This window comes from Impatiens glandulifera, chromosome 1 (assembly GCF_907164915.1).
Source record: "Impatiens glandulifera chromosome 1, dImpGla2.1, whole genome shotgun sequence".
In the NCBI taxonomy this organism is placed as follows: Eukaryota; Viridiplantae; Streptophyta; class Magnoliopsida; order Ericales; family Balsaminaceae; genus Impatiens; species Impatiens glandulifera.
Window position 1 is genome coordinate 11,532,286 of NC_061862.1, and position 24,143 is coordinate 11,556,428.

A 24,143-nucleotide genomic window follows, 5' to 3' on the forward strand; every position below is an offset into this window, starting at 1 on the left:
AGAATGTGTTGTCTTGCAGAATAGAGGTACTTCTTTTAGCATATTCATTTAAGCGTAAATGCAAATATACATGTCATTTATTTGCTAATATTATTGTTAATCGTTTGTGGGTGGAACATTCTAACCGTAATATGTATAACTGATTTGTAGTTATATAATATGGATTTTATGCCAACAATGTTGTTTGATAGATTGGATTAATGAAGGATCTATTAGTATTTTAAATTGGTAGTCGTTTTCCTCGAAGAACTTAGATTCTTCTCAATTAAATGCATGTTATGATCTCAGCCATAACCTCATCTTAAAATTCTAAATATTATAAAAACAAACATCTCCATATTATGCTTATTTCTTAATTTTGTTTAAATTTTTACCTTCCTGTTGAATCTTCTTTCGAACCTGGAAAAATAAGAAGAATTAGAGTATTTATGCTAATTATATTCTTCTTATGAGGAGTGATAGAGTGAGGGAATTTAATGAGGGAATTTGGTGAGGGAATGACGTGGCATCACCTTCATTGATTGGAAAATGTAAAAGTAGGAGGAAAGAGAGAAAAGAAAGAAATTATTTGATTTTTTCAGCGAATAAAATTATGCCACGTAATTCCCTCACCAAATTCCCTCACCTAATCATTTCTCTTCTTCTTATGCTGTAATATATATATATATATATTGAATTATTTATGCTATATTAATTATTTTATAGTATCAGTATTTTGCAAAAAATTATGTAGACAAGATTTAACTTAAAAATGCATTTTAGAGTAATATCATCATGTGCATCTTAAAATATATGCTCATTTAATAGTCTTTATAATTTAGTTAAATATTTTAACTTAAATAAAATAAAATAAAATATAACTTTTCATATGAAATAAAATTATTATTATATTATAAGTATCATGAAATGAAAACAATTAGACAACTCAATGCTTTGTGTGTGATGTGTATGTGACAGATAGTTATTAATGTTTCTCTTTCGTAGAGACAATTTTTTTTATAAATTATAAAAAGGTTCAACAACACAAAATTTCCCATTCCCTCATTTCTTTCATCTCCTTACTTCTCCCCTAGCCCTTTTATTTTATATATAGATATTTTAATTTTATTTGTAACGATATATTATATCTTATATCCAACGGTTTTACATTTTGACCAAAAACTTTATGCACCATTGCATGAAAAAATGCCATTTTCTTGTAATTTTGGTTTTCATATCCATATGTAACAGGAGACCATTATAATTTCAGGTTCCTTGGAAAAGTCTTGGCAAGGAACCTGTGGTTGTTCTTATTGACCGTGTATTTGTTCTTGCTCACCCGGCTGTTGATGGAAGGTCTCTTAAGGTAAGGGTAAACCTATTTGATTTGTTCTTTAATTTCCTTGTACGGTCTTACAAAGCAATATCTTATTGTATATTTTTCATTTTATAGGCTGAAGACCGGGAAAAACTTTTCGAAGCCAAACTTCAACAGATTCAGGTGGAACTATGTTTATTGTATATATTTGATTCTTATCGGGGTAACAAGTTTCTAGTATACAAACTTATGAAGTTAAGGTCATAAAACACATCCGCCCAAAGAATTCTAGCAGAATCTCTATCTTTGTATTCATCTGCCAAGTATATGAAGATGTCTTGTTGTTACTACCTAGTGTCTTTAGTGATTTTTTACATGTCATATGAAGTTGTGGTTTTTTGCTGGTTCCACTGAAGATAATGTATGAATGAGCTAGGGGGTGATTAAATGCTGTAAATCAACCCATATTTTATTAACCCAATTATATTGAGAGATTTGATAATTAATTCATTTAAGGGATTAATCTTCTTATATTGCAACATATTTACTTCTTATTTACATCTTGACGGAACCTTCTCCTGCACTTTTGCAACACTAGAACTGTGGAGTTAGGATTACTATGTCATTTTATTTGCCTGCAAATATTGACAATGGTCTACTCAATTGTTCCTTGACATGTTATCTTTCTCTCTCTTGGACACACAAAAACCAGGTAGTGCAAGACTCCTTGCTAATGCTCAATTTTTAAAATTCTATGCAATGGATTTGCCACAGTTTTCTGTCCATGCCTTACTAATTTCTTTCCACATGTTATAAATCAACTAATTTAGTTTTCACTTGCAAATTCACAATATTAAATTTTAAGTAATTTATTGATCAATGGCTTATGACAACTGTACCTTCAAATTACTTGACTAATGCAAGTAATATTATTTTCTGTCAGGAAGCAGAATCAGCGACCCTGGAGGCACTGTCAAGATCTAAGCTGGGAAATGTGAGCCCTGCTATTTGCATGAATGATTATTAAACCTCTAATATTTCTCCATTTTTATTTGTTCCGAGTGTCTTTGTGGTTAATCAGTTACTTTGATGTGCATATTGTGAAGATTTTGGATTCTTGATTACTTTTACTAGCTACCAAAAAAAAGACTACTGTTACTATTATTGTGTATTTTTTTATAGATAATTTGAACTTCTATTTAGCTTCCTTTTTGTGATGTTATCCCTTTGTTCCTTACAATTCAAAGACTGATTAATTATTCTTTTAACATGCTTTGTTAAGGTTAGGTGTTTGCCAGAAATAATTATTCCATTATGCAGGAGTTTTCATTTGACTCCTTAAGAGAAAACTATTGTTTGTTTCACTAATCCCGTTTATACAACTCTATTTTTCTTTGTAGCCTTCTTCTGGCAATTCTTGGCTTGGTTCACTAATTGCTACTATAATTGGGAATCTTAAGATATCTATTAGCAATGTTCATGTAAGATATGAAGACTCAATCAGGTTGGTACCATCTCTAAGAGACAAGCATGTCTTGCTGCAAGTATAGACCTATCTACAGTTCATACCTGTTCCCTTGTATTTATGATTTTCTCCCCCCTAACTACAAGAGAACATACTTAGTTACCCTTTCTTTGGTTTTCTGCTCAATATTTTGCAGTAATCCAGGTCATCCATTTGCTTGTGGAATTACCTTGGCAAAACTTGCCGCTGTTACAATGGACGAGCAGGGGAATGAGACTTTTGATACAAGTGGGGCCCTGGATAGACTACGGAAGGTCGGTTAATATAAATACATCCACTTTGAGAGGGTCCTTTTATTTTATAATTTTTCCTACTAGGTTAACCATGTGAGATTTTCTTATGAGAGTTTTTTTTGAAGGTAGAAATGTTTTAACTTTCTGCTGACAATATCCAAGATACTTTCACCTTAGTAGTCTTTTTAAATAATTGGGAGGAGTCTTTACTCATATGAAAACTGGTGATAGAGAGTGATATACCATATGGCATGAGTTAAATCTTCTTGTCACGTTTATATCCTATGAGATGAAAATATTTTATACTGATCCCTTTCTCTATGATTTTTTTTGAGAAAAATCTTTTTCTATGACAGATTACTGCTTGAAACTATACAAGTTTCCTAATATGCCCATCAACTTGTTCATTGTTGGGTCCTGTTAGTAGATGGGAGCAAACCATTAATCACAATGTTGTTTTAGTTTATATAAAATCTGCTTCTACTAATAGTAGCATAACTTCAAACAATTGATGCTAAATCTCAGAAGTATTTACCTTTTTGCAGTCACTGCAACTTGAGAGACTTGCAGCTTATCATGACTCAAACTCCATACCTTGGGTACTGAATAAGAAGTGGGAAGATTTAAATCCCAGGGAATGGATTGAGGTGTGTGCATATTCTGTACTAAGCTAATTCTTGTTAGATTTTCTTACCAAATTCATTTACTTGTCTAAATATATATTTTGATTTGGATATTGGATACACTTCAATTGTAATCACCATATGGTACTCTCATCTTTATGTATACCAGATCTTTGAGGACGGAGTTAATGAACCTACAAAACAAAATGATGTGTCAAAGTGGTCTCACAACCGAAGTTATGTCATTTCCCCAGTCAATGGAGACCTCAAATATCATCGTTTGGGAAACAAAGAAAGGAATAATCTGGAGATACCATTTGAAAAGGTTTCCCTAGTTGTCAGTGACTTAACTTTGGCAATTACAGAGGTATGGATTATTCACAAGCTTGCTAATGGTTGTGCTTTTGAATTTTTTTGGTATGCGAACCTTTTTTCTTCCCATTTTACGAGGACTCAAAGTAAGCGGAACTTACTATCTTCTTTTTGGTGAATTTAAATGATAATTCACAGTTGCATTATCAGTTGGAGATACTTTGTAAGTTGCATTGGAAACTAACCCTTGTCCTTTGAAGGGTTCATATGATAACCAGCCTTTGTGGTTATTTATTCAATCTCGTGTCTGCTTTTGTCTGTGGCTTGCGTTCCTCTTGTCATAGTTGTAAGCTTTATAATCTACATATAAAGCTTTATAATCTACATATATCCTCATACTATTTTTGGGAAGGCACAATATGCTCGTGTTAAAATAAAACAATGAAGCCTAGCGGCACTTTCAAAAGCAATGCAGCCAACAACAAAAGAGGAATTAAGCCAGCCATATACACTCTACTAATCAAAATCAAAATGTCAGCAAATGAGCGCCCTGAGATACTATCCCACATTGCAAGCGTAAACAACAATCGCCAAAGATCTCAAATGAATACGCACCATCCAAAAGGCAGACCAATCGATTGAAAAGCACCACGAACCAACCCTGGACTATACAACACCAAGTAAAAGGGAATAACATTGAAAAAGAACAGCAAATCATCTCCTATTAAGGAGAATAGCCTCATCCAATCCCCACTCCAGCCAATTCTGCTAATGGTTATGCTCAACTTCTGCTTTTAGCAACTCAACACCCTCCAATAACTTTATATACTTTCTCTCCGTTTCTTCTTATTCTTCCAAAGACACAGATTATTCCTCATATTTGTTCTTCTTCCACGTATAATTTCTTTAATGGGAGTGTACATGGCTCATGTTTAAACAACATGAGTATCAGATGCACGGAGATTTGAGGGATATAAAAAACGGAGCAGTTTCCAGTTTTGAGCAACATGTTGATGAGGATAAATATTATATATGTTCTAATGCTAGCAAACGATTGACTGTATTTGCTAGTTATCTTGTTCTTGTAGAACTTTGAAAGTTGAACTGAATTGCTACGTGAATAATATCATTTCATGCTTCTTCCAGGCTCAATATCACGATTGGATAAGACTTTTGGAGGTGGTTTCAAGATATAAGACATATGTGGAGATATCTCATTTAAGACCTATAGTGTCTGTTGCAGAAGGTAGAAATTTATGGTGGAAGTATGCTGCTCAAGCAACCTTGCAGCTGAAGAAAGTTTGGTATGTTAATTTCTGTCCTTGTGTTGTTTTTTCTAAAATTGTTTATGGTGCAAAATTTTGGAGTTCCAGCTTTTGCTAGAGTACCAAGTCAATCTCTTTCATTGAAAAAAATAGTTCCATAAAAAATTGATTCCACTTGTTGAATAGAGTTATACTGCAATTGCTTATGTTTACTTCTTTCTCACTCAACCTAAACAGTTTCATGTGCTACCTTTTTCAGCTATCGTATGTCATGGGACCGAATAAAGTATCTTTGTCAGCTTCGGCGGCGTTACATTAAGCTGTATGCAAGTTCATTGCAACAGTTACCAAATCATGGTAGTTTGGAAATGAGGGCCATTGAGAAAGATCTTGATCTCAAAGTTATTCTCTTGTGGAGGTAGGGATGCACAAAATAGCAACAATTACCAATCATTAAAATATGTACATGGTGAACTACCTTTTGTACAAATTATTCGTAGCTATGCTTGGTTACCTTTCTAATAAACGTTTTAGTGGATAAGGAAAAAAGAGTTGAGACACCTTCATAATATCTTGTTTATTAATACAAGTTTTAATATTAAAAGAATCCATGTGCTTCTATACTATTTTTCTTTCTCATTTGCAGCCTGTTTGAGGACTTTTGCTTAAACTCATGTCAGTGGGCATGGCTCATGAAAATGATGAATTAAAGACCTTACAGGTTATGCTAGAAATTGTTTCAGAAATAACCAAGTTACTCAAGATTTCAGAAGTTAGTTATGATTTGTTTTATAGGACATTTATATGAGGTATCATTTCCTTAAAATGACAGTACAGTAACTTTGCCTCATGATTTTTGGCGAAGGATGAAAAACACTCACAGGAAAGGTTGTTCTGAACAATTCTATGCAGTTGATGGCATAATTCTTTTTTATTTTTACTGCATCATATTCGGGCGAGTTCGAGCTCAAACATTTTGAGTAAGGGTCAACTCATTAGGTAGTTTTTCTTGCCTTATGTGTTTAAGAGGGAAAGTAACACCTGGAATCTTTTGTTTTTTATCACTGGGAGGAGAATGGATCAATAATTTCCACCTTGAAGACTTCAGTCTCTCACAACTCATAACTTGTCACAAGTTATATAGATCAAGTCTTGTAGTAGGCTTGCCAATATTGTTAATAAACATTCTCTACAAGACTAATACCTGTGTGACTGTTCCATGTACTATGATTCCGAGTAGACTATATATGCCTTTGAACCACCTTGAAAATAATTTAAGAAAAGCTGGTCACGAATTTTGACTTTATGAAGCCAGTATAATATTCTTGCATTTTCTTATATTCCAGTCCTTTATGCCCATTTTCTGATGCTTGGATGGAGGACTATCATGTATATGCTTTCTCTGGTCACTTGATATTAGTTGATGGTTTATGCATCTCTCAGGTTCCTCGCCCATGCAAAAGTAGAATCTGTTAAGTCAAAGGAAGCAGCTGAACAACAGATGCTTAAGAGAAGTTGGTTTTCATTTAGAAGGTGTGTGTCAAGATCCTCTAATTTTCTAATTTATTAAGCATAATGACATTCTATTATTATATCATGAAGCTTCTCTTAGACATTATTTTGCTCCTGGTTTTTACCGAGGCCTATGTAAATGCAAAAACTCTATTTTGTTGTCTTTATATCATTTATGTGTGTAGACTTAGTCTTTCCATGGAAGGGAAAGAGAGAGGAACTTGTCATTAGGTCATCAGCTTATTCATTGTAAAAAAAACTTAGTTTATTTTATAGAAATGGAAAGGAAAGAAGCATTTATGTTGTTATTGTCATAAAAATAAACTTATTGTGGTTTATTTTCTTCTTAGGAATGCACCCACGGATGCTTCTGTAGTGAATCCAGTGGATGAATCATCATCATCTATCCAAGATAGATTGACCAATGAACAATGGCAGGCCATTAATAAGTTATTAAGTTACCAACCAGATGAGGAGTTATCTTTACCTTCTGGAAAAGATATGCAAAATGTAACGCGTTTCCTGGTAGATGTATCTCTTGGTCAGGCTGCTGCTAGGATAATTAACATTAATCAGACCGAGGTTCTTTGTGGAAGGTTTGAAGAACTTCATGTGACCACCAAGTTTAAACCTCGTGGTACTCATTGTGATATGAAGTTACGCTTTTATGGCTTGTCTGCCCCAGAGGGTTCAATTGCACAGGTTTGGCTTCTTCTTGTTTTGTTGAATTATACCTTGACATAGTTTTCTAGACAAGTCCAAACTAAATGTCATCGAACGCAGTGATGGCTGCTTCCATGTACAAGAGAAGTTCCACTAAAGAGGCTACATACAATCCCCTCCCAGAAAGTTATTTTTTCATGGAATCCTAAAATGTTGAAACCAAAAATGTGATAAAATTGAATTAACTAGTTGAAACTTGAACGAATGAACCATTATCTATTTAAAACTCCATAGTGCAAATTGCAAGCCTCTACAAGTACATTTTGAACTTTGAAGTAATTCACATTCATTGGCCTTGTTCTGCAGAGTGTTAGCAGTGAACAGAAGGTGAATGCTCTATCAGCTACTTTTGTACGTTCACCTGTTGGTGAAAATGTAGACTGGAGGCTTTCGGCGATGATATCTCCGTGTCATGTCACGGTAAATGTCCATGATGATTTTAGTCTATCTCTTGTTATTGGATTTTATTATTGTGTTATAATTCTTCCCTAATTATCATTTTATTGTTTTTTTATTATTCTTGTAATGCTTAATGAATTAAGTATAATAAGAAAACTTAGAAAACCTTATACAATACATGAAAGTAGTTAGTTTGTCTAAGTGAAATTCCTTAGAGTCTTCATCTAGAAACTCTACACGTCCTTATTTTCTCACCTACTTGTGGTAGTGATAGGGTTAGTTGATAACTGTAGTTTTCCTAATTTGTTCCTTCAAGCATATACTGTTATTGATTTAACATTAAAACGTCAGTATCCCTTTGCCTACAATCTCAAGAAAGTAAATTTTCTTATTTTATATCTTGCTTACCAAGTAGTATTACTCGGATCATGATTTAGCAGGCATTGTTGTACATTTCTACTTGGAAATTGACTGCTATATAACGCTTATACTCAGCATAATTGGTTGTTAAGTAAGGCTTTTCTAGCTCATAAAATAGGTTGTATAGCATAAAGGCAGTAGTCCTTTGTGGCACAATTTTTTCCTTCTTTATTTCCAGTTTTCAATGTTCACTTATTTGCCCATCTTTAAAAGTTTATAAATTGTGCTTGTGATAATTATGTATGTTACTGTTCCTTGTATTCTTGAAAACATGTCGTAGAAATAGTGCAAACTATTAACATATAATATGGTTGATTATTTTCATATATCCTCCTAACTCATTATCATAACATGTGTATATTATCTCAATTAAATTAAACTATATCATTTTATAGTATATTACTACTCATAACATACTTGACCTGTTCAATTCTTGCTTCCACATGTATTTCTTTCAACTCTATGACATTTCTACAATGTTCCAAGTCTATTTGCTTGTTTGAAAAGCAATTTGCTGGAAACTTCTTCCCGATGACAAACCAAAGCTGGTCATTCTAATAATTAACACATTGCAATAATACCTCTTATAATAACCATGTCATAAGGACATTACCAATAACATCACTGAAAGTCTAACAAATAACCATATACCTATTCTTAGAACTTTCACTGAAATCCATGGGCCATGCCTCCTAATATTAAACATCAGGGACTTTTGGGAACAATGGATCTCGAGATGCTCGAGAGGGATTATTAGCAATCAATGGAAGTGCATCCCACTTATTATGTAAAGGGTTGATATGTTGGTTTGTGGGGCGGGTGAACAAGGTGGGATTGGGATTGGCGGGAGGGTGGACAGTTTGGGGTTTGGCATTTCGGTTAGTTTTGGAGGGTCGTGTGGGGTTATGGCAATGGGTGATTGTGGCGGGTTGATGGTTGTACCACAACGGCGGGGTTGGTTGTGGGTTGCTGGGGAATGGCGGGAGATAGATGGGGGTTTGGTAGCTTGGTGGGCGACCAAGGAGGGAGGGGTAAGAAGGTGAATGGTGCTTGGGTTTAGTAGGGATGATTGAAGGAGGGTTGTGGGAGGATGGCTGAAGGGAGTTGTGGGTGTAGGAGCTCTTTCTCTCTCGTCATGCCATTGTGCTGGTGGGGGGAAGCGGTAGGAAGGATGGGGGAGAGGGGGAACCGCTCACTCACTCTCTCTCTCAATCCAAAAGACCTCTTGTATTAAAACAAACCATCATAAATTCGATTTTAGGTGAAACCTTCTTTACCATAAGTAGGATGTATTCTTTTAGCAAAATAAGAAAGAAAAAGAGAGAGGATGTAACCTATCTAATCAGTTTTTCTGCAGGTTTTGATGGACAGTTATGATCGTTTTTTAGAGTTTGTGAAGAGGAGTAATGCAATCAGCCCTACTATTGCACTGGAAACTGCAGCTGTTCTACAAGTAAACTTATTTTCTCGATATCTTTTCTATTACAAAGAGAATATTTATTCAGTCAATGTCATTTGGAGAAGAAACATTGAGAAGATCCACACTAGTTTTTTTTTCCTTCATCAAATCAAATTTTAACCACCTGCTATAATTCATGTACAGAATAAAATAGAGAAAGTTACTCGTAGAGCACAAGAGCAGTTTCAATTGGTATTAGAAGAGCAAAGCAGGTAAATCTCCTAACATTTTTTTCATTGAAACAATGTTTAGAATCTGCTTGTCTTTTTCTATATCCATAGACAATATTGTTTTCCTTAACTATATCACAATTATAAATGCTATGGTTGCACATGGATCTGGGCATTATGGAATGCCAATACTTCTTTTGATACATAAATGGTAATATTATCGTGAAAGTGGACATCTCCGGTACATGAAAATGGCTCCATAAACCTGAAAACAGATCAGATCTAATATATCATATAGTTACAACTACATTGTGATTGTATCCAATGAATGCATAAAAAGAGTTGATTTCCAAGTGTTTAATAGTTTTTTAAGAAGGTCAACTTTTCATTAAAAAGTTAGAACGTGAGGGGAATTCAAAATTACATGTGTGTGGGAGGGTAACGAGGAGAAAACGAAAAACAAAAAACAGAGCAAGTAAAGTTAGATGCCAATAAGATCAAAAAGTTCCCATCCTTCTCCCATCAAAGTTAGTCTGGGTCATGATTTACATCTTTCGGATAGAATGGAGGATGGTTCATTTTTAAGTGGATGTTGTTGATTATTTGTATAATTGACATCAATTTTCAAAGGAGATCTTGAGCCATGGATGACTTTCTTGATATTATGGGATTCACTTTTAATGGAAGCTTAGTGCATGATAAGATTTCTGAAGATTCAATAAAATGAGAAGAATCACAATGTGAAAGTTTCAAAAAAAAATGAGAAGTAAATGAGGTGGATAATACCCTCAAAAGCTCGGATGCACAATGAATTATGATCGAAAAGTGCGTAGGATTCCCAGGTAACTTAGGAAAATGATTTGATTTCTTCCATAAACGATAGTGATGATCTGGAGGAGTCACTGTGCTTTCTGGAATAAGTGGGGATCAAATGAGTGGTGCATTTCAGTTTGGGGAAACGAAGTTGTACATTTACTTTGTTGACAAAGTTGTACACTATTATTTTTCTTAGAGTTTGCAGAGGTTTTTTGATTTGCCATTTCATTTTCCAATGGATTTTCTGGGTGTTCCCTTTGTGCTTTACGTTCATAATCTCCATCCTCAGAGATTATTTTACCGACTTGTTGTTTGAGTTCTTCCTCTTTTCTCTTTTCTCTTTCCCATTTCTCGTGGACTTTGGTTGTTGCTTGTATGTAAAGAAGTCACATGAACTCATTCATACGTCAGTTCACATTTCACAACAATCTTATAAATGCAAGCTTTAACTTAAAAAAAATCCATAAAAGAGGTGATTCTCAAAGTATGAGGTTTGTACATCTGGATGCACCTTTTTGAACAGGAGACATCCTGGTAATGGTGGTTTAGGAGCTGTTGATTTGCTAGGATATGGGCATTCATTTTTTTAATGATTACCAATAATTTCTTTGAATAGTTCCAGAAAATAGCGTCACTGGATATCAAATAAGGACAGAGGCTGACCACCAGATTCATATAATTATATATGTCAATGTTGTGATGGATGCTGAGTACATGTTCAACATAATAAGAAAACTTGATAGTATGAATTCTATTGTAATTTTTAATGTCTTGTTCTTAGTTAACCACTGTATGCTTTATGTTACTGTTCTTTAATATGATTTTTTCTTGCTATAATTATGTCCCTACTTGGTTACATATGAACATATGAAAAAAAGCATAACATGTGTACAGGTCCATGTGAAATTGGTTACATATGAACATATGAAGAAAAGCATAACATGTGTACAGATCCATGTGAAATTGGATGAATTTTTTTAAAGGTCAACTTTTCATTAAAAAGAAAGAACATGAGGCACGTTCAAGATTACATGAAATTGAATGAAATATCTTATACATTTTGTTGTTCTTCTACTCTACTGAGTTTTATATTGATGCAATTATTATGTTTTGCATTGTTTGATCCACAGATTCGCACTTGACATTGACCTTGATGCTCCAAAAGTTAGAGTTCCCATAAGATCAGTTGGCTCTTCCAAATGTGCCAGCCATTTTCTTTTGGATTTTGGCCATTTCACGTTACATACTAAGGTATGCTACACTAATCAGTTGTATATCTTGAATTTGTTCATTCTTATTAATCTTCACTTTTACAGGAAGGTCAGCCTGGGAACATGCAGATAGTCAATACTCTTGTTTTTAAATTTTTTCAAAGGTTTAGTGCCTTATTAATCTTAACTTTTGCAGGAGGGACAGCCTGGTGAACATGCACATAGTCTATATTCTCGTTTTTATATTTCTGGAAGGGATATAGCAGCTTTTTTTACTGAATGTGGTTCTGATGCTCAAAGCTGTGCTTTAGTATCTCCGATTCTTTCTGGTCACTCTTCTGAGCCTCCTATATCGGAAACTGCTGAGAGTCTCTGTTCTCTAATTGATAGGTGTGGAATCGCTGTTATTGTTGATCAGGTGTCTTTTTTACTTTCTAATTGAATTCATAGCAAAATTACTTTTTATATTTCAATTGTCAGACTGATGTAGTTATATCTGAACGTCTTGTTGTCTCTTTTTTCTGTTATGAAGATTAAGATGCTTCATCCAAGTTACCCTTCTACACGCATATCTGTTCAAGTTCCTAGTCTTGGAATTCATTTTTCACCAGCCAGATATAGACAACTTATGGAATTGTTAAATATATTCTCTGGTACATCGCAAAGCAATAGTTTACGTGACAGTGATAATCAAGAAACTGAACTTGCTCTTTGGAACCCACCAGATCTTGCAACTGAGGCCAGGATTCTTGTTTGGAGAGTATGTTATTTATAACATAAGGTGTTAGTTCTCTATTTCGGAAAGCTTTATCTAATCTTGCTTTCTTGATGTGTTCCAATTTCAGGGGATTGGCTTTTCAGTTGCTGCATGGCAGTCATGCTTTCTTGTCTTATCTGGTTTGCATCTGTATGTGTTGGAATCAGAAACATCCCAGAGTTATCAACGCTGTTCAAGGTGTGTTTATCCTTTGCTTTTCCTCACACATATTATATAGTTTAGTTCATTTTGATTTGCGTTAAAATCTGATGAATACCACTTAGGTCATAATTCTTAATTTTCTTGGTCAATACATTGAATATATTCTCTTGAACTTTCTTGTAAACTCTGGTGGGTGTGCAGTATGGCCGGCAAACAAGTATATGAAGTTCCTCCATCAAGTGTTGGTGGTTCACTGACCTGTATTGCTGTATGCATCAGGGGCATGGATACACATAAGGTGTGCAAAATATATCACTTTATATCAAGTTGTTTGTTGAACTAGTTGTCTCAATCTAAAATTCTATTGTAATGTAGTTATTTTTTCTTTTGTGCAAAATACAAAGCTTTTGTAATCTGCATATATACATAAATCTTCCTTATCTATTTATGGAATGGGAGGTAGTTGAGACGATCATACCAAATCATATATTTACAAGATATCCTCAATCAAATATTGTTCCCTGGCTTATGAGTTTATGCCAAGTGGAATATTAAAGATGAATTAGAATGACATATCTGCTTCATTTTTATATATCCCATCAAACTTGGGAAGGGGCTCACAAATCCCACTGAACATGAAGATAACTCAATTGACTACCTCTATTATTAGTGTGAAGTTGAATGATTATTGTTCTATTTAGTATTAAGAAGTTGAAGTATTTGTTTGTTTGTCTGAAAACTAAGTGGGATAAAAATATTTAGTTATTATATAATGTTAGATTTTCTAATTGTGCTACATAATTTGTTTGAAGTTGAGGCCTTGAAGGGAAACAAAAAGAAAAGTTAAAATTGAAAGGGGGTAGCAAGGATTGAAAGATAGAAAAACAGGGGAGAGAGAGAGAGATGAGAGAGGAGATCTTAGTTAGATGATAACAGAGGAGACCTGAGTGTAGTCGGAGAGAGTAGTGATTAGTGAGAGACTAGTGAAATAAATTAAAAAAATGATAATACATAAATGGACAAGTTAACATAATACGCACGGTGTTAACTTTTCCATTAGGAGTTTTCTTTAAGTTCAGTGGGTGTTTTGAGCCCCTTTCTCAAGTTCCATGTGATATGAGCTTTATTCTTTATTTTTTACATTCTTTAAACATTTTAAGTAAAAGGTTTGTGAATCAGCTTATAAGAACTATTTAAACAATGATTATATTGTTATGGGTTAGTTAGAAAGCTTCTTTTATGTTTGGAGTTGCATTTAGTGATATTATGATTAAACAAGATTTAATTAAAAGAAAGTAGTTATATTCGTGAATCAACTTTTTACGTTCTTTTTAATAAAAGTTAACATTTTCAAAAAAAAAAAAGCATATGGACACGAGCTTGGAGCTGAACTATTTAAACTCAACTGGAAAGCTTGAGCAAAACTAGCCTTTGCTTAAAGATGAATATTCTTTTAAGGGCTTGATTTATTTTTTGTTTAAATGTTTAATGCTCTCATTAATTCAAAATTATATGTTGTTACTTGACATTTGTGTAAACCAAAATTTCATTAGCATTAATACTTTAGTAATGTTTATTCAAAAAGATCAATTTCTCATTAAAAAAGAAAAAGAAAGGAAGAACGAAAGTTGCGTTCAATCCTTATAGAAAAGGGAGGGGGGAGGGTTCAATCCTTATAGAAAAGGGAGGGGGGAGGGTTCAATCCTTACAGAAAGGGAGGGGAGGCAAAAAAATTATAAAGCAGGAGACCATAGAGGCTAAATGCCAATAAGATCGAAAAATTCACATCCGTGCATATCCCTCTTTTCCGGATTGAAGCGAACACGAGCATCATGAATCCTTTGAGTATCAAATCCGTAGATTTTTCCATCGAAGACTTCTGTTTCTCTCTTTCCAGACTGTCCATGAGAGGAATTGGTTTTCAGTCTTCCGCAATGTTGTTGCCAGATCTTATTCAATCCATGTAGCCCAAAAGCTGGCGACACTGGGCGGAGTGTCTCGATGGAAATTAAGGATGTTCTCCAGTAATTTAATAGATTTTATTATGACAATTATGATTTGCAGGACTTGTCTCTAAATAATTCCACAAATTTCCAGTCTGAACAATGAGGGGCTCTAAGATCCAGCCTTCTCATGGCTGATTGAGAAGTTTTTTTGTTTTTTTTTCTGTTTATTCAAATCCAAAGCAGTGGGTACTAGGGAGGCGCCGTCTACTTAATTAACTGACTCTCTAGTTCTCTAGGGGCTACTACCAACTTGCAACTTGCTCTGCTCCTTTTAATTTATATATTTTTTTGGAGATGATTCAACTATTTCCGAAATTAACATTTGCAATTTCTTTTCTCTCAAACAAGGCCCTGGAGTCATTTAGTACACTGGTCATAGAATTTCAAAACCAGGAGGAGAAAGCTTCTTGGTTGAGAGGACTCATGCAAGCCACATATCAAGCTTCTGTATGATATACTTTGCTTTTGCTTAATGTTGTTTATTGCATATTCTTTGTTGTTTGATTTTGTTATTGTGTTTATTGTCCTTGTGCTGGTTTCAGGTTCCCTCGTCAGTAGATATATTGGGGGATTCGGCTGATGTGAATGCTGAATATAATGATCCTCATGCTAATGCTCTGAAAATAGCCGACCTTATTATTAATGGAGCATTAGTGGAATCAAAAGTATCATTCTATGGAAGGGTTAGTTTCTTGTATAAAATTTGCTTTTCTCGACATGCCAAGACTTGAGAAATACTCAATGGCTTTACTAAGTCATTTAAATCAAATTGTTCTGTGACCTGACTAATGCTGAAGTGTCAACTTTTTATTATTAAAAAATTTGCAGACTGGAGATGAGGCACAAGAAAGTCTTGAAGAAACTAAAATTCTTGAGATCCTTGGTAGTGGAGGAAAGGTTGGTCATGCTGTTCATGGTACCGAGCAAATGTAATTTGAATCTGGATGATCAGATCATTCACCAAACTATCAACCTAGTCATGTTGATAGGAGAATTGATATATGAAATCATATGGCTAATGGGTTATTTGTATAACAGTGATATCTGCTCAATCTGATCTCAGTGATGCCAGATTTTGCAATATGAAAACTTTGTTTCTCCACTACTCTTCTGTTATTATTTTTATATACTAGTCTTAATTCTAATAGATATGATTTCCCATAGGATGTTCATCTTTATCAACCCTACATTATTCTTTATCCAGATTTCTTTTCAACATTTAATTTTCATTATATATGTCTGTTTTTATTAGGATGGGGATGGTCAATCTGCATAGTAGTAAACTACTTTGAACTACTACATTTGTTTTTACTAAATTTACTATAAGATTTCATTTTCCCCTGAAAATCAGTATGCAGTATCAGTCTTCTATCTGATATCTTTTCCTGATGAGATTTTTACAAATGCATCATTTATAGAGTTTATGATGCTATTAAGATAATTTCAAGTATGCATTTTCTATTTAATGTTAAAAATTGTGTTTTATACTTGTAGGTGCATGTCATCTGCTGCAAAAGTGATTTCAATGTTAAAATGAAACTTCATTCCTTTAAAATCTTAGATGAGCTTCAAGGCTCTCGAACATCAGGTCCACATTATCTGGCTTGTTCAGCCTTAAGGAGTGATTCTCACAATTTGGATGATCAGGAGAAGGACTTTCCATCTGTGGTCTTAGAAGAGGATGATACTTTTGCAGATGCATTGTCGGATTTTGTTAGTTTGCCTGATTCAGGCTCATATTTTGAAATGGTTTATTCTAGTGTGCCAGCTGATATTGAAAATACTGAAACTGATCAAGATGCAAGATTAGCTTATGATATGAATGCAATTACAAGAAAAAGTATTTCTGATGACACTTTCTTTGAAGCACAAGGCAGTGATGATTCTGATTTTATCTGTGTCACATTTTCAACTAGGAATCCTAATTCACCAGATTATGATGGCATGGACACAAAGGTAATTCCCTCAAAATATTATTATTATTTAAACTAATTAGCAGGAGGAAAATATGAATTTGGATAATATTGTATTGTGCTAACTTATTCTGTTAATACTTCCAGATGAACATACGGATGTCAAAATTAGAATTCTTTTGCAACAGACCTACTCTTGTTGCTTTAATTGGCTTTGGCTTTGATATAAGCTCTGGAAATAAAGGGGCCAGTGATGTGAGTATGGTGAGTTTAGAAGAGGAACCCTTGGAAAAGAAAGACAAGATGGAAGGAACTGGGAACACTTTTGTTAAGGGGCTCTTGGGATATGGAAAAGGCCGTGTTGTGTTCAATTTGAATATGGACGTGGACAGTGTCATCATGTTCCTGAACAAGGAAGATGGTTCTCAGCTTGCAATGTTTGTGCAGGAGAGTTTTGTTCTGGATCTCAAGGTCAGTATTTATTTGAACATGTTTTCCATCCCTTTCTGCTATTTTCTTTGGGCTTTATCACACTGATTTAAAAATAAAAACAGGTGGGTAAGGCCCACTGGGGATACAGGTACTTCATCAAATAAGAATCCTTGTTATTTGACCCTTTTGAAGTTTTAATTAATGGCTAAACAAGGTTTAAGACATCTCTATCTATTTCCATAGGGGTATGTTCGGAAAACAAGCATTACTATAAAAAAGATTCTTCTGAACGGAAATGAAGTATTAATTTATCTATAGCTCCATTCTCACTATGTTCCTCTTTGCAAACTTCATCTTGCTTCAGTTTGTCGTTGTGCTCAATTTCCTCTGATTCAATTTTAAAATTCATATTCACTTATTCAAGGTTCATCCTAGTTCTATTTCAATTGGAGGCACATTGGGAAATTTCCGACTCTGTGATATGTCTCTTGGACCGGATCACTGTTGGGGTTGGCTCTGTGACATAAGGAATCAGGGAGCTGATTCTCTAATAAAGGTAATTTGCTTCTCTATGTTAGATTGGATATGTGTTTTATTCCATTTCTTGTTCTTTGTTCTTATCATAATTCGTAGACTGAACTCTTTCTCTTAATTCCTTGGCTGGTTCAGTTTACTTTCAATTCTTATAGTGCTGAAGATGATGATTATGAGGGATATGATTACAGCTTGTATGGTCGACTTTCTGCTGTGCGAATTGTCTTCCTATATAGGTTTGTCCAAGAGGTTAGTCTCTCCTTCAAAACATGCTTTGGAATGGTAATAATTTTAGCTAATCTCACATGGAGCTTATGAAATTAAGGAATATTGTGTTCTTAATGAAATCATACTTTTTAAGGGCTGAATGCTCATTTATTCATAAGTAGTATCTGGTGAACTAGCCATTGTTCTAAGTTATACAATTTTAGTTCTAAATGGTAATAACTGGAAGCCCACCCCCTCATCATGTGGTGGACAATTTTAAAGAAATGAATAGAAGAACATTTTGTATTTTATTTGAATTTTGTAGAGAAAAGTTTCAGTGCTGGAAGAATCAAATGATTTATGCTTCACGCGTTCACTCCTATTCGTAAAAGAGGATTTTGTAGGGATAGGATTGACATTTAGCTCTCTTGTGCCCTTGTTTTTGTTATTTTTTCTTTTTCTTCCCCTTTCACATCATTTTAGTGTTTGAACTCTTCTTGCATTCTTTTTTTCTAATAAAAAGTTGCCGTCATTAAAGAAAAAAACATTTTTTGTTCTATTTTCTAATGTTTTATCCATTAATTTTCCTTATTGACGAGGCTTCTGTAGCCCCTTTAAAAAGAAAATAAATAAATAAACAGAGAACTATTATTCATGGCGTAATGTATGGTGACATTAGTCTTTACATGTAGATAACTTCCTACTTTATGGAACTTGCAACCCCACATACAGAGGAAGCAATTAAACTGGTGGATAAAGTTGGAGGCCTTGAGTGGTTTATTAACAAATATGAGATTGATGGAGCCAAAGCCATAAAGTTGGACCTTTCTTTAGATACTCCAATAATCATCGTACCGAAGAATTCAAATAGCAAAGAGTCTGTAAAATCAAATTTAGTTTTGCTTATTTTGTTTTATTGCCTTCTAGGCTTCTCTATTCCATAAACTAAATATACCATTTGCAGCTTCATGCAACTTGATCTGGGCCAGCTAAAGCTAAGGAATCAGTTCAGTTGGCATGGATGTCCAGATAATCCTAAAGCTGTCCATCTTGATGTCCTTGATGCAGAAGTATGTTGGTTTTTTTGTTTTTTTTACATGTTGGTTTTCAGTTTTAGGTTTCTTTGACTCGATCTTGTTTTTGCAGATTTTAGGAATCAACATGGCTGTAGGAATTGATGGTTGTGTTGGTAAACCGATGATAAGGGAAGGTCGAGGAATTCATATTTTCGTGAGGCGTAGCTTAAGGGACCTTTTCCGGACAGTCCCAAATTTTGCTTTGGATGTGAAGGTGATACTTGTCCAGTGAAATGTTTATACTCTTCCTTTTTCCCTCATCACGATATATGCTTGGCCTTAAAAGCATCGCACCAAGTAAAACTTCTCTTCTAACATTTTGACAGGTGGGTTTAATACATGTTGTTATGTCTGATAAAGAATATCATGTTATTCGAGAGTGTCTAGTTTTGAATTTATCTGAACAACCCAAACTTCCACCAAGTTTCCGGGACAGCATGTCTAGTTCAAAAGACACTATCCGGATGCTAGCTGATAAGGTCAATGCTAACGGTCAGATGTTGCTTTCACGTACTGTTACAATAATTGCTGTGGAAGTGGAACAAGCTTTGCTGGAATTATGCAATGGCAATCATGAGGATTCACCTCTTGCTCATGTTGCGGTGAATATCCTTGAACTTATCTTGGTTCTATTCATAAATAGTTGTGCAACTTGTTATGACCCCTGATCCTTTGATAGATATATGACTCTTCAATCATGTGGTGCTTGTCAATTTTCAAATTTGCTTGATATGGTCATGGTATCCTTGAACATTTTGTTTCGTTGTTTGTTGTAGCTGGATGGCCTTTGGGTGTCATATCGAATGACGTCATTATCTGAAGCTGATCTTTATGTAACTGTACCCAGCTTCTGTGTTTTGGATGTCCGGCCTGACACCAAGCCTGAGATGCGGTTGATGCTTGGATCATGTACAGATCTTCCAAAGTATGCTACAGGGGGAAGATTCCCTTTTCATGTAAATAGAGGTAGCTTTATTAGAATAGACTACCAGGCAACCCCGAGCTTAGATATACCTACTTCAACTATGCTTCTGATGGACTGTCATTGGCGGTTAGCTTCTCAATCTTTTGTTATCCGACTTCAGCAGCCCCGTGTTCTTGTTGTCCCAGACTTCCTTCTGGCTGTTGGAGAATTTTTCCTCCCTTCCTTGGGAACAATAACTGGAAGGGAGGAGCTCATGGATCCAAAGAATGACCCTATAACTAAAAACAACAACATTGTACTCTCAGCTCCTATCTTCAAACAAGTAGAAGACATTGTGCAATTGTCTCCAGACAGGCAGTTGATTGCAGATGCTATAGGAATAGATGAGTACACTTATGATGGTTGTGGGAAGACTATTTGTTTGCAAGAATACAAAGAGCAGAAGGAGCTCAATTCATTAAGATTTCGACCAAGCATTGTTATTGGACGTGGAAAAAAGTTGAGATTTGTAAATGTGAAGATTGAGGTATGCACCTATAATTTTCTCCATCTCTGGTTTGTTTCCAATGACCTCATAATTTGAGTAGGTTTGGGTAATAAATAAATGTGATCTGATAAAATGGAAGGCCATTTTCTTAATAGAATGCCATGCCATAAATTCTGGAGAAATTGTGTATGTATTTTTTTTGTTCCCAGAGATACATAGAAGACATATTTGAATCCCGTTTATAGCTTTCTTTTGTTCATGAGAATTTTCCCCTTCCTTTCTTTCTGGATAACAAATATGGCAGTGGGATGAGATACCAATCTTTTTTTTCTTCTTCTTCTGTTCCTTCCTCTGTTTGACATCCTTCCAGCTCCTTAAGGTGTCCTAAAGTTATCAGGAAAATTCCATGTCTTAACGAACTAGAGTTTAGGGTTATGGAAAACTCCATGTCTTAAAGAATTGACCTTGTGTTATGTTCCCCAAATTTGTATGGATACTATTTGCAGAAATAAGTGCACTGTCGATTGTATTAATTTCATCATGTAATCTTAGTAATTTAGTGTCCTGATTGCTTTGACGATATTTTATTGAAGAATTTGTTCTATTTCAATATTCTTGATTGCTACCTGATGTCTAACTTTCTATTTTAGTGGTATTTAAAACAAAAATTGTAGGTTATCTCTCTATTTTATTAAGCAGTTTCCAATTATCTCTAATTTTAGTCAATGAAAAATTCATATTATTGAATTACTGCACTTTGCTGCCACTTCTCACTGATTAATTCAGTTAACTGTTCTTCAGTGCACTGTATATGGTCTCAATTATTCTGTATTGAATGTTTTCTTTTAGGCATCAAATGTATGTCTTGTCCTTCTAATCCTGACATACTATTGATGAAGTTTGCATATAAGTGCTTTTATTATTTTTATCTTTTTTTGTAGAAAATCCATTAGGCTAATCATGATTTTTTTTAAAAGGTCTAACTCTTTATTAAAAAGAACGAAAGGAACATTCAAACATTAAGATCGAATAATTCTCATCCCGTACAAACCCTCTTTTCCTAATAGAACATGAAGCTCTTGATTCTTCCCATGCTGTAACTTTTCCCTTGGAAAGTTCTACGGTTACATTCTTTCCACTCCACCATATGATGAGAGATATGTTTCCAATCATCCACGATACTATTGCCAGCTCCCCAAGAATCCATTTGTCCAGAAGTCCGCCACTTTGAGCGGTATGTCCCATTGGAAATTTATCATGTTATACATGATAGCCCACATGTCCCATTTTTAGTTTGTTGTAGTAGAAGTTTAACATGATTAGTTAGGCTTAGGCTCATTAGGATATTGATTGATTGCAGTTTACAATAACCAAATAAGAATGAATTGGGTGATCATCACATTCCTAATTCGTGAGAATGTTTTTGTATTTATTGTTTGTAGTTTTCAGAATGAGACAAGAAATAAAGATTGATTTTTTTTTTTTTCACAAAACCAACACATTTAATGTTAAATAGTTCTTTGCATTATTTACTTCATATTCTGACCTTTTGTCTTCCCCCGTATGTGGGTTGCAAAACAGAATGGTTCTCTCATGAGGAGGTATACATACTTGAGTAATAACAGCAGCTATTCTGTCTCCCCTGAAGATCATGTTGAAATTTCATATGTTTTATCATGTAATAATGTTCAAGAGAGTGCCAATCACATGGAAGAATCTTTGTCTGGTTCCTATACTTCTGCAAATGATAATGACTTGAACAAAAAGCCAAGTTTGACATTTGAAGCTCAGGTACATTCTTCTTTAATTGTGTATCGTAGTTCCTCATTTTATTCATGCGTTTTCCTATGAATTTCACAAGTTTATTGTTTCATTCCCAAACCTTTCTGTTGTTTAGCTTTTATCTGAAACATTGTTATTTTATAACATGTGAAAGAACTCTTTGGTGCATAGGATTAGGTTGCTTCATATAACTTTGTAATTTCATGTTCACTTATGGAAAATAATGGTGTCATTTGTTTCAAGATTTTCTAAACAAAATTCTTCCATTTACTGTTTAGATTTGACATGAAACTCTCACCTTCATCATTATGATCTGTAGTAATTAGCAACAATTTACATTTTCATGATTTTATATAAAGCGCTTGTATGTTGCAATATCAAAAGCAAAAACTCATACCAAATGAAGCTGTATTTGTCTTAAATGATTAAGGTAGTTTACATTCGACTCTCTATGGGTGTGCATTTCTTTTTATAACTTGTAATGAATACAAAATGGAGATCAATCAATAGACTAGGCTATGATTGAGGAGACATATGACTTTGATTCTCTATTCATTGGGTTTTCCCTCTATATGTGCTCAAGATTCCTTCATGTTAGGTGCAAGGTGCTGCTGTGCTAGGTAGAGAGGACACTATAATTTCAAGAAAGCATTTTTCTGTTAGTTTAGATAAGAAGTTAATCAGTTTTCACAAAAAAGAAAGAAAAAAAAATTGCTCAGATGTTGACATGATAGGGATCTGATTTATGTCTCTCTTTTGGTATTGGGTTTCTTTCACTTGGTTTGCATTTTGTGTTCACTTTCCTTGCTCAGAATGCATTTTTTGTTCACGCCTTTTTATGATATAAAAGTTGATCGTCTTTATAAACAAAATGTTGCTCAGGGTGATTTTAGGTTCAGGTGCAAGACTCTGGTCTGAAAGAGTCTTGCACTAGAGGAAGAGGATGAATGCTATAGGTTGAATAAGGATTATAACTGTTTATTTGGATAAGACTCAAAGTTCATTTTTTTTATCCCATCATTGGTTGAAAGTCCCTGTGATCTTTTGTTATTCATAAATGGAATCGAAAACATATACAATACCTTATCTTACTATATTGAGAAGTTGCTCAGGGTGTTTTTATGTGTCAGTTGCCAGACTCTGGTCTGATAGAGTCTTGCACTATAGGAAGAGGATAAATGTTAAGGTTGAATAAGGTGTACAACTTTTTTTTTTGTGTTCGTAGAAAGGAGAGATGGTTGGCATCTCCCCCGACATGGACGGGAACGGCCTTTGGGCCTTACCTGTTACCACACATCCGGTTAAGGCTACCCACTTATGTGGATCTATAACCCATTTTTTAAAGAAGCATTTTCAAAAAAATATAACTATTTTCTTAAAGAAGTCAACCATTTATGAGAAGAAGGTATATAACTGTTGATTAGAATAAGAAACAAAGTTTGGATTTTTATCCCATTATTGGTTGGATGTCTCTATGTTCTTTTGTTATCCATAAATGAAATCCAAAACACATATATACCTTATCTTACCAGAAAAATAACACTTATTGTTGGTGACTGGACTAAATTGAGAAGCATAATTATTTTAGTATGCTTATTTAAACTGTACCTTTTCCTCTTCTAGGTTGTTTCTCCTGAGTTTACATTCTACGACAGTACTATGACATGCCTCCATGATACATTACATGGAGAAATGCTTCTTCGTGCAAAATTGGATTTTAGCTTCATGTAAGTGGGTTTAAGTTTTTCTAGTTACTTATCTGTCAAATTTCTGCTGATTATGATAATAATTACTTCTCCAAGGAGTTTTTAGTTTTCTTTGAACTGTATTTCTCTAGCCTCTTCATGATTTCCCTTTTTTTCCATCCATAATCAACTAACTCATACAACTTTTTAAT

General features: G+C 34.3%; 1 protein-coding gene and 1 non-coding gene across 2 annotated transcripts in view; both read left to right on the forward strand.

Moving 5' to 3' along the window:
• The window catches only part of LOC124940662, a 47,759-nt gene that overhangs the window by 2,070 nt on the left and 21,546 nt on the right, over positions 1–24,143 (forward strand). Inside the window, exons 4-36 of the mRNA XM_047481197.1 lie at positions 1,250–1,345; positions 1,433–1,480; positions 2,241–2,291; positions 2,698–2,801; positions 2,959–3,076; positions 3,601–3,702; positions 3,848–4,045; positions 5,137–5,294; positions 5,515–5,673; positions 6,699–6,788; positions 7,118–7,469; positions 7,797–7,910; positions 9,667–9,762; positions 9,913–9,980; positions 11,885–12,005; positions 12,162–12,383; positions 12,498–12,725; positions 12,811–12,920; positions 13,086–13,182; positions 15,239–15,337; positions 15,433–15,573; positions 15,719–15,787; positions 16,385–16,846; positions 16,951–17,274; positions 17,660–17,791; positions 17,905–18,018; positions 18,669–18,853; positions 18,941–19,046; positions 19,123–19,266; positions 19,379–19,654; positions 19,829–20,503; positions 22,046–22,255; positions 23,870–23,973. Coding sequence (XP_047337153.1) covers positions 1,250–1,345; positions 1,433–1,480; positions 2,241–2,291; positions 2,698–2,801; positions 2,959–3,076; positions 3,601–3,702; positions 3,848–4,045; positions 5,137–5,294; positions 5,515–5,673; positions 6,699–6,788; positions 7,118–7,469; positions 7,797–7,910; positions 9,667–9,762; positions 9,913–9,980; positions 11,885–12,005; positions 12,162–12,383; positions 12,498–12,725; positions 12,811–12,920; positions 13,086–13,182; positions 15,239–15,337; positions 15,433–15,573; positions 15,719–15,787; positions 16,385–16,846; positions 16,951–17,274; positions 17,660–17,791; positions 17,905–18,018; positions 18,669–18,853; positions 18,941–19,046; positions 19,123–19,266; positions 19,379–19,654; positions 19,829–20,503; positions 22,046–22,255; positions 23,870–23,973 — 5,573 coding nt within the window. The remainder of the gene's footprint in view (positions 1–1,249; positions 1,346–1,432; positions 1,481–2,240; positions 2,292–2,697; positions 2,802–2,958; positions 3,077–3,600; positions 3,703–3,847; positions 4,046–5,136; positions 5,295–5,514; positions 5,674–6,698; positions 6,789–7,117; positions 7,470–7,796; positions 7,911–9,666; positions 9,763–9,912; positions 9,981–11,884; positions 12,006–12,161; positions 12,384–12,497; positions 12,726–12,810; positions 12,921–13,085; positions 13,183–15,238; positions 15,338–15,432; positions 15,574–15,718; positions 15,788–16,384; positions 16,847–16,950; positions 17,275–17,659; positions 17,792–17,904; positions 18,019–18,668; positions 18,854–18,940; positions 19,047–19,122; positions 19,267–19,378; positions 19,655–19,828; positions 20,504–22,045; positions 22,256–23,869; positions 23,974–24,143) is intronic.
• LOC124923162 lies at positions 23,462–23,589 on the forward strand. The gene has a single exon (XR_007098172.1). It is a non-coding gene; the product is annotated as a U6atac minor spliceosomal RNA (small nuclear RNA).